General features: G+C 38.7%; 1 protein-coding gene across 1 annotated transcript in view; it reads left to right on the top strand.

Moving 5' to 3' along the window:
• Positions 1-872: 872 nt before the first annotated feature.
• The window catches only part of ATP7A (ATPase copper transporting alpha), a 62,405-nt gene continuing 43,138 nt past the window's right edge, over positions 873-20,139 (top strand). Inside the window, exons 1-2 of the mRNA XM_067548248.1 lie at positions 873-903; positions 18,928-19,068. Coding sequence (XP_067404349.1) covers positions 18,949-19,068 — 120 coding nt within the window. The 5' untranslated portion in view covers positions 873-903; positions 18,928-18,948. The remainder of the gene's footprint in view (positions 904-18,927; positions 19,069-20,139) is intronic.

Here is a 20,139-nt window from a genome sequence, read left to right as displayed (position 1 = left end):
GTTTACAAACAAATCATTTGTGATGTAATACACTAATAAACACCAAAAGCTACTGAGATTGTTCTCCCTTCCCCATTTTGGTGTTAAACTATACAAATATAGTTGTGCTTCTTGCTTCTGTGGGATCTAGTAAAGGAAGTGAATAGCTGAGTACGAAGGTCAAAACACACACAGCACTTAATTTAAAAGAAATGTGCATATGCTTCTGCTTGTATGTGCTAAACTGAAACCATGGAACTGTCTCAATCGTCCTTCTTTGTAACGCCCCCCAACTGCAATACTCTGACACCCTCTCCCCCACTCACAGATTGAAGTTACTAATATGTTTCTAAACTTTAATCTCTTTTAGAAAAATAAAACGGTAGCATCAAGACTCGCACAACACCCCCTCTTCTTACAGAGCTGCTAGTAGATTCACCTTGCTTGTTACACACCAAAAAAAAAATCTTAATTTTATGAAAAAATCGAACCTTTATTCTTAAGTGCTTGACAAAGCTTTGGGTCAGTAAATGAAAGCCTGACAGTGAAGTGTGCTGTTTCCTTTTGCTTTTGGGAACTAAACACGTGCTGTTGTTAGGAAGTGAGGCTCTTACGGACGACCCAGCTCATGTGGGTAGCAGTAGCAAGGCCCATTTCGCTTGTCGCGGGGCGCCGCGCGCCCCTTTGGTTCGGCTTTAGTCACTCCCTTGTCGACTCATCGTGTGATGACGATGGGGGCGGGGGACGCTAACCTGCGCTTCTCTGTCACGTGGCCTTCTGAACGGAGGCGGCGCACAGCGGCTGGCAATGGTCATGGGGCGGGGCCAGCAGGGGGCGGGGCTTGCCATTGCTCCTCTCAGGCCAGTCCCAAGCTGCCGCAGAGAGATACCGTTCCACGGCAGTTGGAGGAGCTGCTGCAGCCTGGTGAGTATTTGCGCCCCCCGCGCGGCGCTGATGGGCCTGTGGTCGGTGCGTGGGGCAACCGGGTCGGTGCCCTGACGTCCCTGATCACCGCGCATCTCCCCCCTCGTCTGCCTTGGTCCCCCGCGCTGTGGTGGGCTCTAGCCCAGCTCCCCGGGCTCTGACGTGGAGTGGGGGAAGCTGGGACAGCCGGCAGCCCGCTCCTCAGGCCTGGGCTGGGGTGACACCCTCTCCCGCCGCCCCACTCTGTGGGTCACTGAGCCGCTGGCGACACGGACCCAGAGCCCTCGCATAGACATGCAGAAACATGGGGGAACAGGTTTCCTGTCCCAAAAAGCTGGTGAGCTACGTGTGTGCTGGAAGGGAGAATGCCTGAGACCTGCCCCTGGTGTGAGGGGTAATGGTGACTGCCAGAGAAACCTGCCCTCATCTTCTCCCCTGCAGGTGGGTGGGACGAGGTATGCCCAGGATGACTGATGCAGGAATGATGTAGCTGTTGGTCCTAGGCTATTAGACAAAGTGGGAGAAGTAATATCTTTCATTGGACCAACTTCTGGTGTTGTGCGAGACAAGCTTTCTAGTATACACACAGCGCTATTTCAGGTCAGAGCTGAAGAAGAGCTCAGTGTAAGCTCGAAAGCTTGTCTCTCTCAACACCAGAAGTTGGTCCAATAAAAGCTATTACCTCAGCCTCCTAGTCTTTCAGGGTGATCTATGGCATTTTCAGAAAACATAAAATGATGATTAAAAAGCTACTGCTGGCTTAACAATAACATGCTGTAATCAAACGTGAGTCTTCATTTTTTTGGTAGCACTTTAGGTTATTAAAGAGTTAATAAAATCCGTGGCACATCTTTTATGCTGGTTGGGATGGTGTGTTTTGTTTTTTCATTTCTCCCAGCTTGGACAAATAAAATCAACAGATTCAGGTTCACTCTTCTAGTCAATTTCTTTCAACATTGGCTTCCTAGGCGGTGAGTTGAAAGGCAATTTTTGTTTTATAAAATGTAAATTTAGAGCCAGATTTAAGTTGAATGTTCTTTTTTACATTTGTTTATTGAGCTAGCTACCACAGTGACTGTGCATTTTGTAAGTAGTGTAGTTGTAGCTGTGTCAGTCCCAGGATATTAGGGAGATAAGGTGGGTGGGTTAATAACTTTTATCAGACAAATTTCTGTGGGAGAGAGTGACCATTGCCTCACCTAACTTGTGCACTCTGTACAGAGAGGGTGTATACTGAACCCAATAGGGTGTTCCCTGATTAATTGTTTTGCTTCTCTACTAACTTGTTTACTCTAGTGGAAGTGTCTGTAACAAGTGCTGTTGTTTAATTGGAATAGTATCAGTATAGATTCTATTATTGCAGACACAGTTGATGCCAAGGGGTTAAGTGATATCTAACTAGGAGATGATTATGATGATAACTAGCTCTTCTACATCACTTTTCATCATCAGATGTCAAAAAGTGTTACAAGAGATAAGTATCATTATGCCCATTTGGGGATGTAGCTACTGGCCTGCACCCTAACTTTAGCCTAATCCAAACAAAAAGCTTTTAATTTAAATATAACTTCGCATATCTATATAATATTCCAGGAATGTCACTTTTTCTGCCATTCTGAAGGCTAGGGTGTTTGTTGAGTCAATGTGAAGCAATGGAAAAAGCTACAAGCATGGTTGAGAGCTCTTTTTGTTTAGAATATCAACACATTGTTTAAACAACGAGAATTCTGTGACACTTTAAAGACTAACAAATGTAATATTTGCAGGCATAAGCTTTCGAGAGATTTCAGCTCTCTTCTTCAGATGCAGTAATACAGAAAATAGTACTGGACTCCACCTCCCCCATTGTTCTCGATGCACCTGGATATCTATAAGATGCCTCTGTGTTACCTATTTTCTGTATTACTGCATCTGAAGAAGAGAGCTGAAGTCTCTCGAAAGCTTATGCCTGCAAATATTACATTTGTTAGTCTTTAAAGTGCCACAGAACTCTCGTTATTTTTGCTGTATACAGACTAACACAGCTACCCCTCTGGAACTAACACATTGTTTAGAATATCACAGTTACCATCCAGTTTTTACGTTCTCAGGCATGAGACTATCAAATTCACTTCACATTCTAATGTGAGTCCCTTAGGGTAGGAAGAATAAACTGACATAATGTGTGGCAGCAGGGAAGGGGAGATCATCAGGCTGTCATAAAGAAATATGGAAGGACAGTTGGGGAGACTGAAGAAAACTTGCCTACTTTGTATTCTAATTTTTTTTATACCGTGTTCATCACTGTAATATCTGAGCTCCTCTCAGTAGAGTGTTAAGCAAGAAGACTAACACATCTTGTCACGTGTACTCTTTCTACTTTCTTCCCTCCTTCCTTTCCTCTATCTTTGACGGTATTTTTCCTCTCAGAGGGAAACTCCTAATGAACTAAATCTTTCACTTACTCCATTTGGCTGAAATATTGCAACATATCTAATGGGAAATACCTCAGCTTTTTTGAATTTCCTCATTGGTAGTACTGCTGGCAGAGACTGTATTTATACGAAAATAATCTTAAACAAATTTGATGATGTAATAATAAATTGTCCAAGAAATATTTATTTATATTTCTTAATGCAGAGATATAGTGTAATACCAGCTGTGAATCTATTGTTGGTACACATACAAACTATAATTATCATTCTTTACTCAAGTTATTTTGATTATATGCATGTAAGGGAAGACTAGACCTTTTGCCCTTTCTACAGGTGGTGAACAGGCAAAACATGTCATTTACCGTTCTTATTGTTCTCATTTTTATTTACACTTGGATAATACATTATGCATGTTCTTGTTAAAATTTTGAGACTAATCTAGAAAATAAGACGCCCCTGTTATCCTCATTATATTCTCATATAACTCAGGTATTTAAGATGCATTCTATTCTTTAACCCAAATAGGACCTTCTAAACATTATATTCATGTTCTTCAAAAGCCTCTATTTGCCATTGTCTGTAGTTTGCTGTGAAGGACAGAAGCAAAAAACAGGATTTGCTATTTATTGATGTCAAGTTTTATTAAACTCTTGTTTGGACTGAAGTAAAAATGTTTGTCATTTATAAGATGCACATTAGAAAGAGCTAGAAGCCCTGAAAGGATTTTCCATAACCTGTATAACCCCGGCAGGATTCATTTAATATCTGGATTTTTCAGTATTTAATTCAAGCAATGTGAAACAGAACCAGTTGAGATTCTCACAAAGCTTAAACATGTGTTTAGTATGTGGTGTCATCCCTGGAATATCTACATAGGTATTCCTACATAGTGTGAGAGCAGTTTATGTAATCTTTTGCCAGCCTGACCAAAAAGGTTTCAATTAGGTTAGCTTCACTTGCAAGATCTGTTGTAACTTTCCCTCCAAGCCACTCAAATAAAACCCCTCCACTTCTGTAGCTTTAGAAACAAACCTTTTTACAATTAAATGTAGTGTAATTTTCACAATTAAATAAATTACAACATATCCAATAACCTGGTCCTAACACGACATGTGCCTGTTATCAGCCTGATCATATAGCTTGTGTGCTGTATCCCTTTTAGTCCAGCCTTTGCCTGTTTTGTATCTTTGCAGATTGCAATGTATTTGAGGCAAGGACCACATTTTTTTTCATATAATTCCTAGCACGTCTGTGTTGCTACCGTAATAAAAATAACTAATGTTAATAAGTATAAATAAGGAATCACTGATATATAAACCCAAATTAATAGGGTACTAGTCTGTCATCTTTTGAAATCTGTTCCAACCAGCTGTATGACTTCAGATAAGTCTACTGAGCTCTCCTTCAGTTTTGCCAGCTGTAATTTGAGGTTGTTGATCCTCATGGGGTTTTTTAAGGGTTAATATTTGTACAAAACTGAAAAATGCACAGTGCTGTAGAAATGCTATGTATCCCTATTGGTCACATGGATAAAACAGATAATACAAGTCCTTAGTTTATTTTAAGTGGCTCACCCAGTTGAGAGTCTGGAATTTTAACAGTCTTGCAGCCTTCATTTTACATGACTGATATTTTTTTTTAAATGTCCACATGATAAGGTGCAGTTCTGAGTGATTTCATTTTGACCCTTCAAACTTCAGCTGATGCATTTGTGATTATTTTACTTTAAAAATTCACTGTTTGCACACTAAAGAAAGTGGCTTAACTTCTTGTGGAGCTTATCATCTTATGCCTGATTACAGCTTCATTTCCTCTTCTACAAAGAAAATTGCCTTTTGAGAAATACAGCTTCTTTCCCTTGGTGTCTACTCAACCACTTATTGCAAACACTTTTTAGTGAGTCTCTTGCAAAAAATGTGGTATTTGGAATTAAATCTAGAAAGATAGTCAGACCAAGTAATGAAGCCTATAGTACCTCAGTCTAATGGCAAAGGTCCTGTGGAGCCTAAATATTTATTATAAACCTGCTACTCGGTTGCTGAGAGTATCTGTTCAGGTAGGACCTCCACTACTTTGGTTCTGCAATGGTAGAATACAATCTATTCTTGGTTCTGTGTTGCCTTCATTGATGGTATTGATATACAAACAAGGAAATAATGTTATTTTGTGTTTTGTAAAACACGGCGAAGAATAATGGGGAAGGATAAAACTGGCTGAGAAAGGCGTTTCCAAGGATATTACATAGTGAAGAATACAATAAAAAGTACAATTAAAAGCTATCGGGTGCCTTACAAAATCCCATTTGAGGCCAAGCTTGTATATGAGATGGTGTTGCTTTTGACTTTCTTCCAGCACAGCAGCAGTGGATTGAGAATCTTTTGGTTTCTTGCACTCTAATTGTGTTTCTATTTAAATTAATGGTAGAAACTGTCTGCATTAGACTGTCAGGCTGCTTGTTTGTGATAGTAAGTCCTAAATCTTCTTTATTTATAGAAGGTCTATAGTTGGAGCAATACCTTTGTTTGAGTCCAACCATTATTTCTCTCAAAAAAAACATGATTGGTACCTCTCCTTTCCAGACTACTGTACCCTTTTCAGGAGTCTGATTGGTCTTGTATATCCCCAAGCTTAACCTCACTTAAAAACTACTTGTTTACAAAATCAGACATAAAAATACAAAAGTGTCACAGCACAGTATTACTGAAAAATTGCTTACTTTCTCATTTTTACCATGTAATTATAAAATAAATCAATTGGAATATAAATATTGTACTTAAATTTCAATGTATAGTATATAGAGCAATATAATCAAGCCATTGTCTGTATGAAATTTTAGTTTGTGCTGATTTCACTAGTGCTTTTTATGTAACTTGTAAAACTAGGCAAATATCTAAATGAGTTGATTTGCTCCCTGAAAGACCTCTGCGTACCCTTGGTTGAGATCCACAGGCAATTAATACAGTTATAATAAATGTGTACTTGACCCTCTTGAATTCCAGGTTATTCATTAGACACTGCTTGCCTGCTGGTGTATGGTTACTCAAGATTTTAAAGTTTAGTGTATAGGAATATATACTACTTCGCATACTTCTCAGATGCTATATAGGATTTTGATTTATAGATGAAGCTTCAATCAGATCCTCCCTCTACCATCATCAGACTTCAATCATTCTTTGTAAAGCGAGCTTCTTGTCTGAGCTACTGCAGATAAGAAATGCACTTCACTTTATAGGTAGCCTGAATGTATTCTAAATGTATTGATAAGACCATATTGTAGTTTGACCCATTATAATCTCAGTGGTAAAGGAGGTAATGCTTCAGCCAACGTTCCACAGAGTGGAATTTACTTGTCAGATTTATTCCTTCTCACAAATACAATGTTCAGGAACTTAAGATGGCAAGAGTCTGTTGCTCTACAAGTGTGCTATCCGTTTTCTGTGTTGCTATTCAAAGGAAGTAAATTAATGTACAGCGTTGGTCATACAGAGGTCAAATTCATGGCATGTTGCAAGGCTCATCTGTTTACAAATGCATTTACTGATGGAGTTGCTTAGGGGAACTGGTGTCTCTTTGGTCAGAAAGGTAATGTATTTTAGAGCTTGTCTATACTTAATAGGATACAGCTGCACTCGCTAGAGCACTTCATTGTAGACTTGTGGTCTCCAAACTTTCTACCCCATGCCTCCTTATTCCTGTCTGTGCCTCCCCATCCCGTGTCCAACTGGGGCTGGGAGCAGGGCCATAGTTGGGACCAGGGGCTGTGACTTGGAGCGGGGCCATGGTCGGGGGGGGCGGGAGGAGGTAGTGGTCCAGGCTGGGGGCTGAGGCTGGGAGTGGGGCCAGGTGCCAAAGCCCTGGGGTCCTGGATTAGAATAAGAATTAGATAAATTCATGAAGGATAGGCCTATCAATGGCTATTAGCCAGGATGGTCAGTGTCCCTAAGCCTCTGACTGCCAGATGCTGGGACTTGATGATGGGATGGATCACTTGATGATGGCCCTATTCTGTTCATTCCCGTTGAAGCATCTGGCATTCGCCACTGTCGGAAGACAGAATATTGGCCAGATGGACCATTGGTCTTACCTAGTATGGCCATTCTTATGTTTTTATTGCATGCTGAGAACTACAAGAGGTCAGACTATATGGTAACAATCAATCAGTATTCAATAGACATAACTTTTAAAAATCAATTTTATTTAAAAATGCCTCTGTGCCTGTCACCTTTGGATTTGAGTGCAATTGTATCATTTAAAAATAATCAAATCAGTGTTGTCAATTTGCAACAAGTCAAATTAATCCTGCCTTTGCTTGCAGGCCTCTGGTAAATACTGTTCTTATATCTTTTAAAAAGGGAATGCATAACAAATTGTAAATCCTAAAGATCTAATAACATTGTCTAATCTAAGGGTGAAATTCTGCCCTTGGGTACATACATGGCTTTAGCACCCTGAAAGAAATTGGAGAAGCTAAAGGACAGGCTATGTAGTCCAGTGGACAGGGCATTGGCACGAGTGAGGAGACCTGGGTTCTAATTGCAGTTATGCTGCTCACTGGATGTGTGACCTTGGGCAAGTCACTTCTCTGTTTCTACTCCCACTTGTTGTCTGTTTGGATTGAAAGCTCTTCAAGGAAGAGAGCGTTTCTAACTAAATGTCTGTAGAGTGCCTGGCACAATGGGCCACTGATATTGTTTTGGGCCTATAGGCATTACCTTTGTACAAAAAATAGCTAATATGGATACAGCAATTTCTGACAAAACTTCAGCTAAATTAGTGTGATGAATTTACAGTATAAAAAGCTGAGTCAAGCAACATGCACCCAAATAGATAAATGGATTTGGAAAAGCATCCAGCCTTTCTAGCAACATGTTAGGGAACTGGAGTACTCATTTTAGAAGAGAAGAGTTAGAAAATCTGTTTTCCTTTCAAAAGAGCAGGGTGAGGATATTACAGCCTTCTGAATATATATAAAACACATACACACTGTGCAGGAAATGCTACAATTTACAGTTGTGATATAATATGTACATATTAAAAAAAAAAGAAAAAGACAAGTGACTTGAGGAATTTCTAATTCCAGAAACATTATTTAAATACAGGTTTCTCTTGTTTTAGCGTCCTCAGCATGTCAGGTGTGACTAGAGTTCCTCAAAATTCTTCAGTATTCCTGTGTCAGGGAAACTTTTTAAAGTGAACTGCAGAGCAAAACTTTTGTGCTTTTTAATAATCAGTTATGGTATATGAAGAAGAGGCCTCAAAGTTTTAACCAAAAAAAAAACCTACCCTTGTTGACAGAATTTGTTCAAGTCCTAACAAATCATCTGCTTCTTGTGAGAATCCTTTCTGGAGGAAAAGTCTTTGCCAGTACATGAAACATAGACCTTTTTTAAACCCAACAAATGGTGGTGACGTAATCTTGAGATCAGTTTATTTAGATATTATGCTGAGCAGGACAGTATGTAAACTTGACTTCTTGGGGGTCATGATTTGATGCCTGTCTGTAATCAACTTAGTTCCTTCCACGTCTGTATTGTCTTCCATCTGAATATCTCAAAGCACTTTACTAACATGTGGGGGTAAAGTTGCCACTGCCACCACCCATCCCTTGTTTGGCTAATTAGATTGGCTTGTCATCTTCCTCTTCCTCCTCCACCTCCTCTCCGGAGCCCAGACCTGGGGGGGGGAGCAGGAAGAGGGGGAAGCGCCCACCGCCTCTGACTTCGCTGCACACAATCGTTCGTGCCCCTGGAAAGCGGGGGAGAGGAAATACGTGACCCAGGGATGTGGAAAGAAACCCCGCTGATAGTGATATCAGTGACACTATTGATAGTGACATTAATGATAGTGACATTAGTGACCGGGGTTGAATGTTGATTTAGCGACTTTTGGGTGCGTCTTTGGCTACTTCCTGTTCCAGTAGGTTTTTACCCCTTGTTCCTGTTTTACAGATAGGGAAATGCAGGTTGACTTGCCACACAGCAAATTTATGGCAAAGCCCAGAATAGAACCCAGCTCTTCTGACTTTGTCATATGCTTTCTATGTTAGAACATACTTCCTCTTGAAAAAAATTATTTGTTCTTTGGTTTGGCATCTATTCTATCATTCTTTGAGATAATATTGACTACAAGATATAACAATCAAATACTGTTTAGTATTAATCCATCATCACAGCTATTAATATGAATGTTCCTGTGTAACAATTCTATACTATATATGTAACTCTTGCTTTTCAAAAACTGATACTGTGATTTATTTTCAGCATATTTTATATTTATTGTTGAGATGTTACATAGCTTTTAAGCTCTAAGAATTAATTTTTTAATTATTTATCAATTACATTTTATTTTTAGTTGCTTAAAGGGATTTTGTCAACCTGAAATGGGGTCAATTTTTAAAATAACAAGTGTTTTTAGATAATGCTAGTATAGCTATTTTTCAAGTGTGACCTGAAGAGATCGCACCTCTTGGTTAAAAGGGGAGTTTAGCCTTTGCCTCTGTTAGAACTATCAACTAGAACTGACAAATAATTAATTTTTTTTTTTTTTTGGTTTGGTCTATGAACCAAAAAACCTCTCAAACAAATTTTTTTGGGTTGAACAAAACATTAAGTTCAACTGGAAGCAAACTTATCTTTTTTTATTGCATTTAGTTTTGGGTGTTTTTTCCTTTCTTTTTTTCCAATAAACCAACAAACTTTGAACTGAGTTTTGAAATAAAAAGTCAAACTCTTTTTGGTTTTCAGGTTTTTTTTCTTTTGGCTGAAACTATTTGCTGAATTTGACCCAAATTCACAAATAATTTTGGTTGACCCCATATTACTTTTTCGGAGGCAGTATTCATCTGAAAAATGTCACTTGCCTCCATTATCAATAAGGGTGCCATCTGAATTGGTTGTATTATAAATGGTTATGCTGAATAATATATTTTATAAAGCATTAAAGTAGTACTGCTAGTTTGCTTATATCTACATATTGTGCAACATAACAATTCTATTGAACAGCCTAAAATTTAACTTTAACAGCTAATATTTCCTATTAAAAGGTCCTGGTCCCATAATTCTTGGGGGAAAAAATCATACCTGTGGCATACGTGCAGTTTTGCAAACTAATTGCAATCCATAAGTCCACAGTGCAGTTTACATAAAGCAGCTTCCTTCTGAGTATCAGTCCTATGTTACTGGCATCTTTTATAAATAGGCTTTTAAAAAGAAGATTCAAGAGATGAGGGGTTTAGCTGTCTGGCTGACTGACATCTATGTTTAATGAGTTGTGATTTAGCTTAACCTTTTCTAAACCAGGTAGCTGTTTTAGGCTTTGACATGCTGGAATTTCCCCTCCTTGACCCATAGGGTAGCCACCTGAAAATGCTAAGGTCAGGGCAGGCTGTAAAAGGAGAGCAGATTCTCCCAACACTGGTGGGTGACACTGAAGTCAGACTTCCCAACCAGCCACAAACAGTGCTTCTGATTCCCCACACTAGTTATCAAGAAGCCAAAATAAAAATATACACAGCCCCCTTTACTGCATTTCAGTCTCTGGCTCCAAATCAGCCACTAGGTCCAGTAAAGAGATCAGTTATTTAAAACCCTACGCTCTTTACCAAAAAGGTTTCTCCTTTTTGAGTCAGCCACGGTACCAGATCAGTATAAGTTTAGATCTTACCCAAAATACCATGCTGCCAGCCAATCCTTTAGCAAGTAAAACTAAAGGTTTATTATAAAAAGAAAGAAACCAACTATAAGAGAAATGTTAAAGGATTAAAGCAATCAGACACATACAATTGATTTGAAAGTCCATATATATCAGGTTTCTAATAGAATAGGCTTGTATAGTCCCTCTGGTGTACATCCTGTACCTGGATGAGTCTCAGTCCTTTTGTTTCACAGCTTCAGTTTAGTTGTAGATGAGTTGATCCAGAAGTAGGCTGAATACAAATGGATGGGGTGCAGCTGCCTTTGCCATGCTGCTTGTGGAAATTTACAGGAATAAGTCCAGGGTCCAGAGTCACATGAGTGATTGGTGACTCATCAGGTATATCCCTGGCTTCTCCCCCTGGGCCCATTGTACTTGGGAATTTCCTTAATGGCCTATTAAGCAGGCTAGTGCTGCAGCCATCCTGTTTTGGGTGTTGCCCAGACACAGCACAATTTGAAATACAGCTATATCAACCATATCCATAACTTCCATTACGCATACAACACATGAACATAAACCTCATCATCTTATTTAGCACATTATAGCCTTTTTAACGGTACCTGACATGGCATATCTCACATGAATTATTATGATTCTGACGTATTGATGTTAAATAACATAATAAATCCCTCCCCCAATCCAGCCAGCATCACCCCCGCCCCCAGGTATTTAGCTCTGGAAGGCTATGGTATTGCTAAATTAACTTGGATTTAAGACATTCAGAAATAAGGCTGTGGCTTATCAGGAACTGATGTCAATCGATTTTAACTTCTTCATGCCTCTTGGCACGATTCTGTATATTACTGTATTTTAACACACTGTTCTGTTTGCCTTTACACAGAATCTTTACAAGATCTTTACACAGAATCTTTACAAATGGCTTAGCGTTTCAGTGCATAACAAAAACAGCTGTGGAGAAGCTACTATGAAAAAAGCTTATTAAGTATTATTAGGCATTCTGACTCACGTTTAAAAAAATGAGAGATTCTTCATAGTTAAAAATTACTGATTAAAACAGAATATTAGATGTGCCAGTTGTGATTATACTGTATGTCAGGCAATAGATTCAGTGTTCAGACTATCTTTGTGTGTATCATTGTTCTTATCCCCTTCCTCAGTACTGATCTCAGAAGTCTTGTTTTTGTAGTTGCTATAGAACAGGGGTTCTCAAACTTTTTTTCTGGGACTCCCTTTGAAAATATTTCAGGCTGTGATCATACCCCCTCCCTTCCCTCCCTCCCCCCCCCCTCCCCCCCAAAAAGTGATGACTCCTCCCATGCCATGCCACGCCACCCTTACTTCTGTGCTGCTGCTGGGGCAGTGCTGCCTTCAGAGCACTGGGCCAGCAGCTGCTGCTCTCTGGCCACACAGCTCTGAAGAGCTCTGGCTGTCAGCCATGCATGGTGACAGCTCGAAACGCCCCCGTAATAACCTCGCAACCTCTTGAGGGGTCCCGACCCCCAGTTTGAGAGCCCCTGCTGTAGAAAAATAAATTGTCTTTTGTGTGTTCCACCTATACATTTTTGTTTTATCCTCTGAGGTGGTAGCTCATGATTTTTCCAGTTCCAGCAAATGTTAATAACTTAATACTAACTTCTGCACTAGCCTTAAGCACAAACAAAGCCAGTGACTGCTTGGGGCCCCACATTCCCTGCAGGCTCTTTAGTCTGCAGTGAGCTGATCCAGTCTCCAATGAGACCAGGGGAGAGAGAAAACAACTTCCTACCTGACATCATTTTCTGTTCCCAAACCAATCCGAGAGGTAACTTTTGCTAATTCTGATCCTCTACCTTCAGGCAGTTTGGAGTCCTGCTTTTGCCTGTTGCCCTTGCAAATCAGTTTTGATTGAGATGAGAGGATAAAACCGAAATAATCTATTTTAAATGCTTTTTTCAAGAAATATGTGGTATAAACACTACACAGTTCTGGTGACAGTCTGAATAACTAAAAGTAAGAGCCCTGCTTATACCCACTGTTGATGTCTCTGGCAGAAATGTTAAGTCATAGAGCCAGGTTTTTAAGGGTCTTGTGACTTTTCCCTGCATCTTGGCTAACATTTGCTGCCTGCAGCTCTCAGTTTGTCTAGTGCCTTGAACAAAAACTACATTGTCAGATACCTATCACAGAAAGTTGGTGTTAAAGTTTAGAGAGATTAGCTAGCTAGCCTCAGTTGAGACTCTTTGGATTTGCTTTTTCTGCATTTCCTCTGAAATCCTCAACTCTTTAAATTAGCTTTTTTGCTTTTTGTGTAAGTTAAACATTGGTCCTATTTTGACCCATAAATACTCATAACAAGTGACTGTAAATATTAATTTCCTTTTACCTCTCTCACATTCCAAAAATCCTAAAATCCCAATACAACTAGGACTTAATGCCACAAGTGATGTATGTTGTGAGCAAGGAGGTCCTATATCAACTTTTGTCTTGAGTTATGTTGATTTCACTCCAACTTCACTCTCTGCCCATCCTGACCTGAGACTGGGAATTAACCTATCAGAAACTAAATGCAGAGTACTACATTCAGGGAAATTGTGCTGTACCTAGTTTAGAAATCTGTTCATGGGCATTTGTTCTGCAGTCAGGCATTCAGTGACCAACTCTCTACCTGAAATCAATAGCATGAGGATGGTATGTTATTAGCAAAAGCTTTTTAAAAAAGACAAAATTAACAATACAATATTTTACCTTTTTTTTTTTTTTTTAAAGGCTTGTGGGCAGGTTTCTTTACTTTTTCGTTTCAGGTTACATCTTTTAAATAGTAATATTGGAACTACAAGGAAGCAAGTAACATGCACAAACTCAACAGAGTTTAATGACAACACTCAATAGTGCCAAAGTTCTATTGCATAAGATCATATCGATCATCATATTCTTTGCAGAAATACTGAGCAGTTTGTAAACTATGGACAAACTCAGATCTGATTTACCATTCTGTTTTGTTGAAAATGAAATAAAACTTTGGCAAAATTCCACCTTGAAGAATTTTAAGAATAATTTGAATCCATAGATCAGTGTTTTCAACTTTTTTAATTGCAGACCCCTAAAATATTTCAAATAGATGTATGGACCTCTTTGGAAATATTACACATAGTCGGGATCCCAGGAGGTCTGTGGACCACAGATTGAAAACCACTGCTATAGATTTTTAAAGGTAATTGTAACTGAAAATAAATACAAAAAAATGTTACTAGTGGCATTCAGATGGGGCCTGATCCAGTCCCCCTTTGAAGTCAGTTCACTGGCAAAAAAGCCAACAAAACGTTTAACCCAGAGTTAAGGCTGCCTTTTGGTATCCCTTGTCTTTCCAAAATGTCTTGTTCAGTAAAACCGAACCTCTGAAAACCAGGAAATACAAAGTTAAGATACATGTGTGTCAATGAGTCCTTAGCTCTGTCTCTGGACCTGGCAATAGCCATCCAGAATTATCTGCATGCACACCAGCTGCATTCACTGTGTTAGATAGCTGTATTGAATGGTGGAGGGAGCATCTTGGCATCTATGAAGAGATCGGGAGTCTCTGCCCCTTTGTGGCGGACTGATCCGAACCTCTCTCACTCGGCTCCCTCATTTGTGTGATCGAAGTCAGAAGATGCATGTATTTCTTGAGAAATCAGCATGCCTCATTTCTGAGATGATCTGTAGGATCAGAGAGTTCTGTAGGTTGTATCAATAGCAATGCACTCATCATGGGGATTATCACCAGTGAAGTGGCAAATGTGAGTGCTCTTTGGGTTTAATGGTAAGCATAGTGTTAAATGACATCCTGTGCATAAAGATGAAGGCGTTGTAAAAGGTAGTGAAGGTTTTTGTAAAATTTAGCAGATGTGTTGTTTCTTTGGGCTAAATGTTTGTGTGTAGGGCAGGTGCAGATAGCTCCTGTTCAGTGTAGTTCTCCTTAACACAAGTTTTGTCTTCAGCAAAGAGAAGGCATTAGAGACTGTCGTATAGTGTTCACATGCCCTGTTCCCTGAGTGTTCGGCAACATCTATAAAGGCAGAGTGTAAGTTTGTGTTAAGGGTGTGCTTGTGCATTGCTCAAAGAAATAAGAGTTAAGGTTGTTTTGGAGTATACCTTAACTCTGTATTTCCTAGTTTCCAGAGGCTTGAATTGTGCTGAATTTGACATTCTGGATGCATAAGATACTAAACAGCAACCTGAACTCTTCATTAACAACAAATTACAAGACAATCTGAGTAGGCGGGCAGATTTTAGAATACATAAAAAAGTCGATCTTTACACAGAGGTGTTTTCTTAACTGTAATTATCACAGAGTGCCAGAGCCATCCTCATCCTCTTCTAGAGGAGTTGGATTGAGCCCAGTGCCAGGTTCTAGTCACTTTGTGCCCAAACCTGCAATATGCTGGTTTCATTTCTCACTTATTTCAGTTGTGGTTGAGGGTACTGAGGACCTTGTTGTATATACTCAGCTCATTGCAGGACCAATCCCTTAACCTGCAGTAACAGAAGTCTTCCAGAGAATTACTAATGTATTGAAATATGGTAACTTTACTAGGTTGTTCAAGTTTAATAAGGGTCTGAAGCTGAACAAATCAGAGAATCATCTAATTAAACATTTTAAGTTAAAAACTTCTTAAATGTTTGCACTAAATGTCATAAGGTAAGTAAGGGCTTTAAGTAGGGCTGTACCCTAAAAAGTGACTTTGTTAAATTGGCGTGTGGGGCTCTATGTTGACTATGTTATGCATTATTATCAGATGAATTATTTTCCAACAAAGTCATGTCATATGAAAAAAATTAGTTACCAGCTTTGCACTTAAAAACCTTATATGGGGGAAATGTTAATGTTTGTGTGCTTACTCTGTTTTGAAAATTGGATGACCATGGTTTGTTTTGTCCTTCCTTTAAATGTAGAGATGTTAATGCTTTTAACTTTTTGTGTGGTATTTATCAGTTTATTATATAGCTATCCAGAGCACTATATGATTGAGGGGTGAAGGGAGCCTGTGTCAAGCAAGTAACAGGCACCTTGCCCTGTTCAGTGGTGCATACTGGTACAATATAGAAAAATAAAAAAATGAAGACTGAGTTTTGGGGGTTATTGTGATTGGAACACATCACAGAATAGAGGGTTTTAAAGAGATTATTGGAGGAAAGTGAGGAAACATTATATATGGTATATGTATGTATGGTGTACATTAGTGGTAAGGCCATTTTGGGGGCACACCCAAAGTCAGGAGTGAGTAAAATACAAAGGGAGTGTAGGAGTGAATGTTAGGGGGAGTGTGTTGGAGAAGATAAAGGCAGAGAGATAGGCAAGATCCATTGTAAGCTAGTTGCAATGTCAACAGTAAAAATGTCAAGCTATATTAATGTCTTAAAGAATTAATATTTACATTACAGGAAATATACACATGCTATGTTAGTCACTGATGTCTAGGGGGAAAGTTGAAAAAAATTCTGCAGATAAACGTATTTTTTATTACTAAGCATATTTCGATGAAAAAAAATCTTTTGTTTGAGTTCATGAACAGCTGCTGCTTATTCCTCATCTGAAATCTTTTCCCTCTGTTTGTTGTGGAAAGAAATAATCTTTATTGAAATTATTTGTGTAACAAACAGGATTCTGAATTTGGATGACAAATAAGCAGCAGGTGCAGAAGAACTTTTAAAGATCTTGTTTTCTGTATGTAAAATTTTCTAGGAGTAATATAAAGAGGAGGGGAGGAAAAAACCTGACATTTATACAAAGAAATGCTCACCCACTAATTAGGCCATCTCCTTTCTCCAAGTGTTGCAGAGTATCCGCAAACACTGGCCCTGATTCAGAAAGCAGTTATGTACGTGCTTAAGTCCATTTTTGTTCAGGAGAGTACTCAAGAGTGTACTTAAGTGTTCTCCTGGCTATAAATAGGGATTTATTTATTTTTTTAACTGGAAGCACATTAAGTGTAGTTGTGCTTTTTCATTAAAAACTGCCTCCATGAAGAAGCCAATTACCATCAGTCACTTGGGTGGTGATCACTTAAAACAGGTTTCTCTGTACAGCAGCATTATATGTAAAGTAGGATGTCTTTCTGCATTTTCTCTTAGGGTGTTAACAGGGCTATAAAATGGCAGAAACATTCCCATGGTTGACCTTGAAAGAATATGCTGAGGCAACAGTAAAGAGGGAAACAGTTGGTTAAACTTCAATGTTTTATTAAATAAAATAACCAAATTAAGAACTTCCCATATTGCTTTAAGTTAATTAGTTTTATGCTGTATTTATGGAGCTGAAAACCACCAATTTATGTAGCAAAACAAGGAAGCTAAAGAACACACATTTGTCATGTTTGTTCCAGAAAGCTGGATGAATACAGCTGTTCATACTTTTAAAAATTGAATTTTGATCCCATTTACTCTTCTCCCTCCCAGTAGTGGCTGCCTGACAGACAAGTTCATTAGAGAGACGAGATGAGTGAGGTAATATCTTTTACTGAATCAGCTTCTGTTGGTGAGTGACACAAGCTTTTGAGTTTACACAGAGCTCTTCTTCAGTAAATTCATTGTTACATTTCCCCTTCAGTTTGAAAGCTTTTGAGGAAAAACATATATTCTTAGTCTGTTGAAATGGTCACTAATTAGACCAAAGTGTCACTCACCTTTCATCTCCTAAGCAATTAGGAGAACCTTCAGAAGAGGTTCAACTTTTGTGGGTTTTTTATGTGATAGACATATTTGTGAGTTCAAGATGAGATGATCCTGATATTAAAATGGGTGCTTTGCAATCTTTGTGCTATTCTAGTAGATTTCAAGGCTAAACCAGATATTTTCAGTCCCTTGTGTCATGGAGAGGAAGAACATATTAATTCTGAATGAATTACAGGAGGCAACAACTGAGACTGCAAAACCAGTTTTATGAGACATCGTTAATGTTATACTGTAGTTTAGTTTTCTCTCAATAAATCCCCATACCAACAAAGCTCTTAAGCTTGTGGTTTGCTTTAAACGCATGAGTAATCCCACTGAAATCATCTACACATTCTGCTGTCTTTGCTGTCAAACACTAGGCAGTTAATTATTTTTTTTCTTCAGCAATTGCTCTTGCTCTTTCCAGGTCAAATGTCTGTTGTAACTTTTATTTATAAAAGATATAAACCCCCCCCTGCTTTTTTTCCCCTTGTTTCAAAGCTTATTTTTGTTTTCTATGACTCAATTTTTTGTCAACTGCTTGTATAAGCTCAATCTTTTGCATCAAGCTCTACTTTTTTTGTTTACTTTTCCCAATTTAATTTTCAAACTTGAAAATATCATTTTAATTACCTTCCTTTTAATTATTTGGTTCAGTGTATTCTAGCGTTTACACAAAAAGAAATGAATGCAACGTCCTGCTAAGTAATAGTAAGTAGAGCTGCCTAAAGGATGTATCAGAAGGCCCCCTTATCTTTTCCAATTCATTTCTTAGGACTACATCATATGGTTGCTGTTTTTGTTAGTCACACAATAATGTGTAAAACAAACAGACCTGTGGAAGAATTCTCTTCTTCTTGCTCATTCTTCTCTACTTCCTATTTCATCCAGTGCCATGGTAATTGACATTACAAAAATCCACTTCTTATTTGGTGGTAGTATGCTAATGATTCAGAGCCTGATGCACAAAATGAAATTGTCTTGGCTATAGTATGGCGCAAGTTTATAAATGTATGAACTCTTTTTTTCTTTCTGCAAATGTAAGTGCATAATTCAAAGATAAAGGATTTGTGTAAGTGGTTAAAGGATTCTAATAGTCATCTATTTCTCTGCAGTTCCTTGCCCCCATCAGCTTGTACTTTATATGTGCCCAATTACAATATCTAGGAATATTATGCAGGTCACCTTGTTTTTGACCTTGAATGCAAATAGTCTGGATTTGCAATGAGGTTGGATTGCTTTTTTCTTTTTAATTCATGTGTCCATTTTCCCTTTTGACTGATAGGAATGTGGAGACTTAAGCAGAATGGATCCGTCAATGGGAGCAAGATCCATAGTAGTCTCTGTGGAGGGGATGACATGCAATTCTTGTGTTCAGACCATTGAACAGCATATTGGGAAAATGAATGGAATTCACGATATCAAAGTAAGTAACCCTACCAAAGTCTCTGATGTGATATGGTTCTAGATGGAGAAGCCATGATAAAGATTGATCTGAAGTATGCAGCAGAGGAGGCAGGGACTTAAAAAGTACATAATCATTTTATTGCCTGTGGCACTGCTGTTTAGAGGGGCTTTGGCATATTTCCAGAGACAGAGAAATATAGGGATATACTTTTCTAGGAATTGATGGCAATTCACTTAATGTTTTTTCTAAAGCACTTAACCCCTCATACTTAACCAAATTCAGTAATGTAATGTATATAAAGCAGATGAAAGGAAATTATGCAGACTCAAAAAGGAGAGAGCAGATAGAGGTCAAATTACAGGAAAAGTGTTAGTTTTCCACTTTTAATCCCAGGAAAATAGTAGTAATAACACTTCTTGTATGTACGACTTTCCAGCAGAGATCTCAAAGCACTTTTACAAAGGAGATAAGCATCATTCTCATTTTACAGATGGGAAAACTGAGGCCCAGCGGTGAAGTGACATGCCCAACGTCACCCAGCAGTCCACTGGCCAAATTGGGAATAAAATCCAGGTCTCCTAAATCACAGTCCAGTGTTCTGCCCAGTAGGCCACATTGCTTTCCTGTGGCTGTTTTACCCTAAACCTCTTCACTTTCTTCAAGTCTTTTCTTCCAGATTGGCAACATAGTGAGGCAGCTTGTGTAGCCTGTGAAAGGAGGTGTGCTTTGAGTTGCTCAGTGAATCCCAAGTAATTAACCTTGGTGTCCTCCACCAAGAAGAGGAATGTCTTTACAATGTTGAACTTGAGAGTGGGGGTGGGGAATAATGCAAGGGAAAGGGGAGATTCTTGGTGGCCCTGCCAGGCATTCAGAATTCCCTTTCCTTTTTACTGTATTTATATGGGAATGGGAGGTGGTATTAGCTATATTGTGCTCTTTTAAAGGAAAAAAATTAGTTCTTGTTCCTTATTAATTTAAATTATTACTATTCAAAGGAGGTTGAACTTCTAGCAGAATGAATTGATCTGCTTTTAATCAAAACTTCGTATGTATTTGACATGACTTTAATCTTCAAAGTTTCAAGAAATC

Source organism: Emydura macquarii, unplaced genomic scaffold (assembly GCF_026122565.2).
Source record: "Emydura macquarii macquarii isolate MOO-44397 ecotype Brisbane River unplaced genomic scaffold, CSIRO-AGI_Emac_v2 contig_1253, whole genome shotgun sequence".
Lineage (NCBI taxonomy): Eukaryota > Metazoa > Chordata > Testudines > Chelidae > Emydura > Emydura macquarii.
Note: the sequence above shows the minus strand (reverse complement) of the source record. Positions and strands in the feature narration are given on the sequence as shown.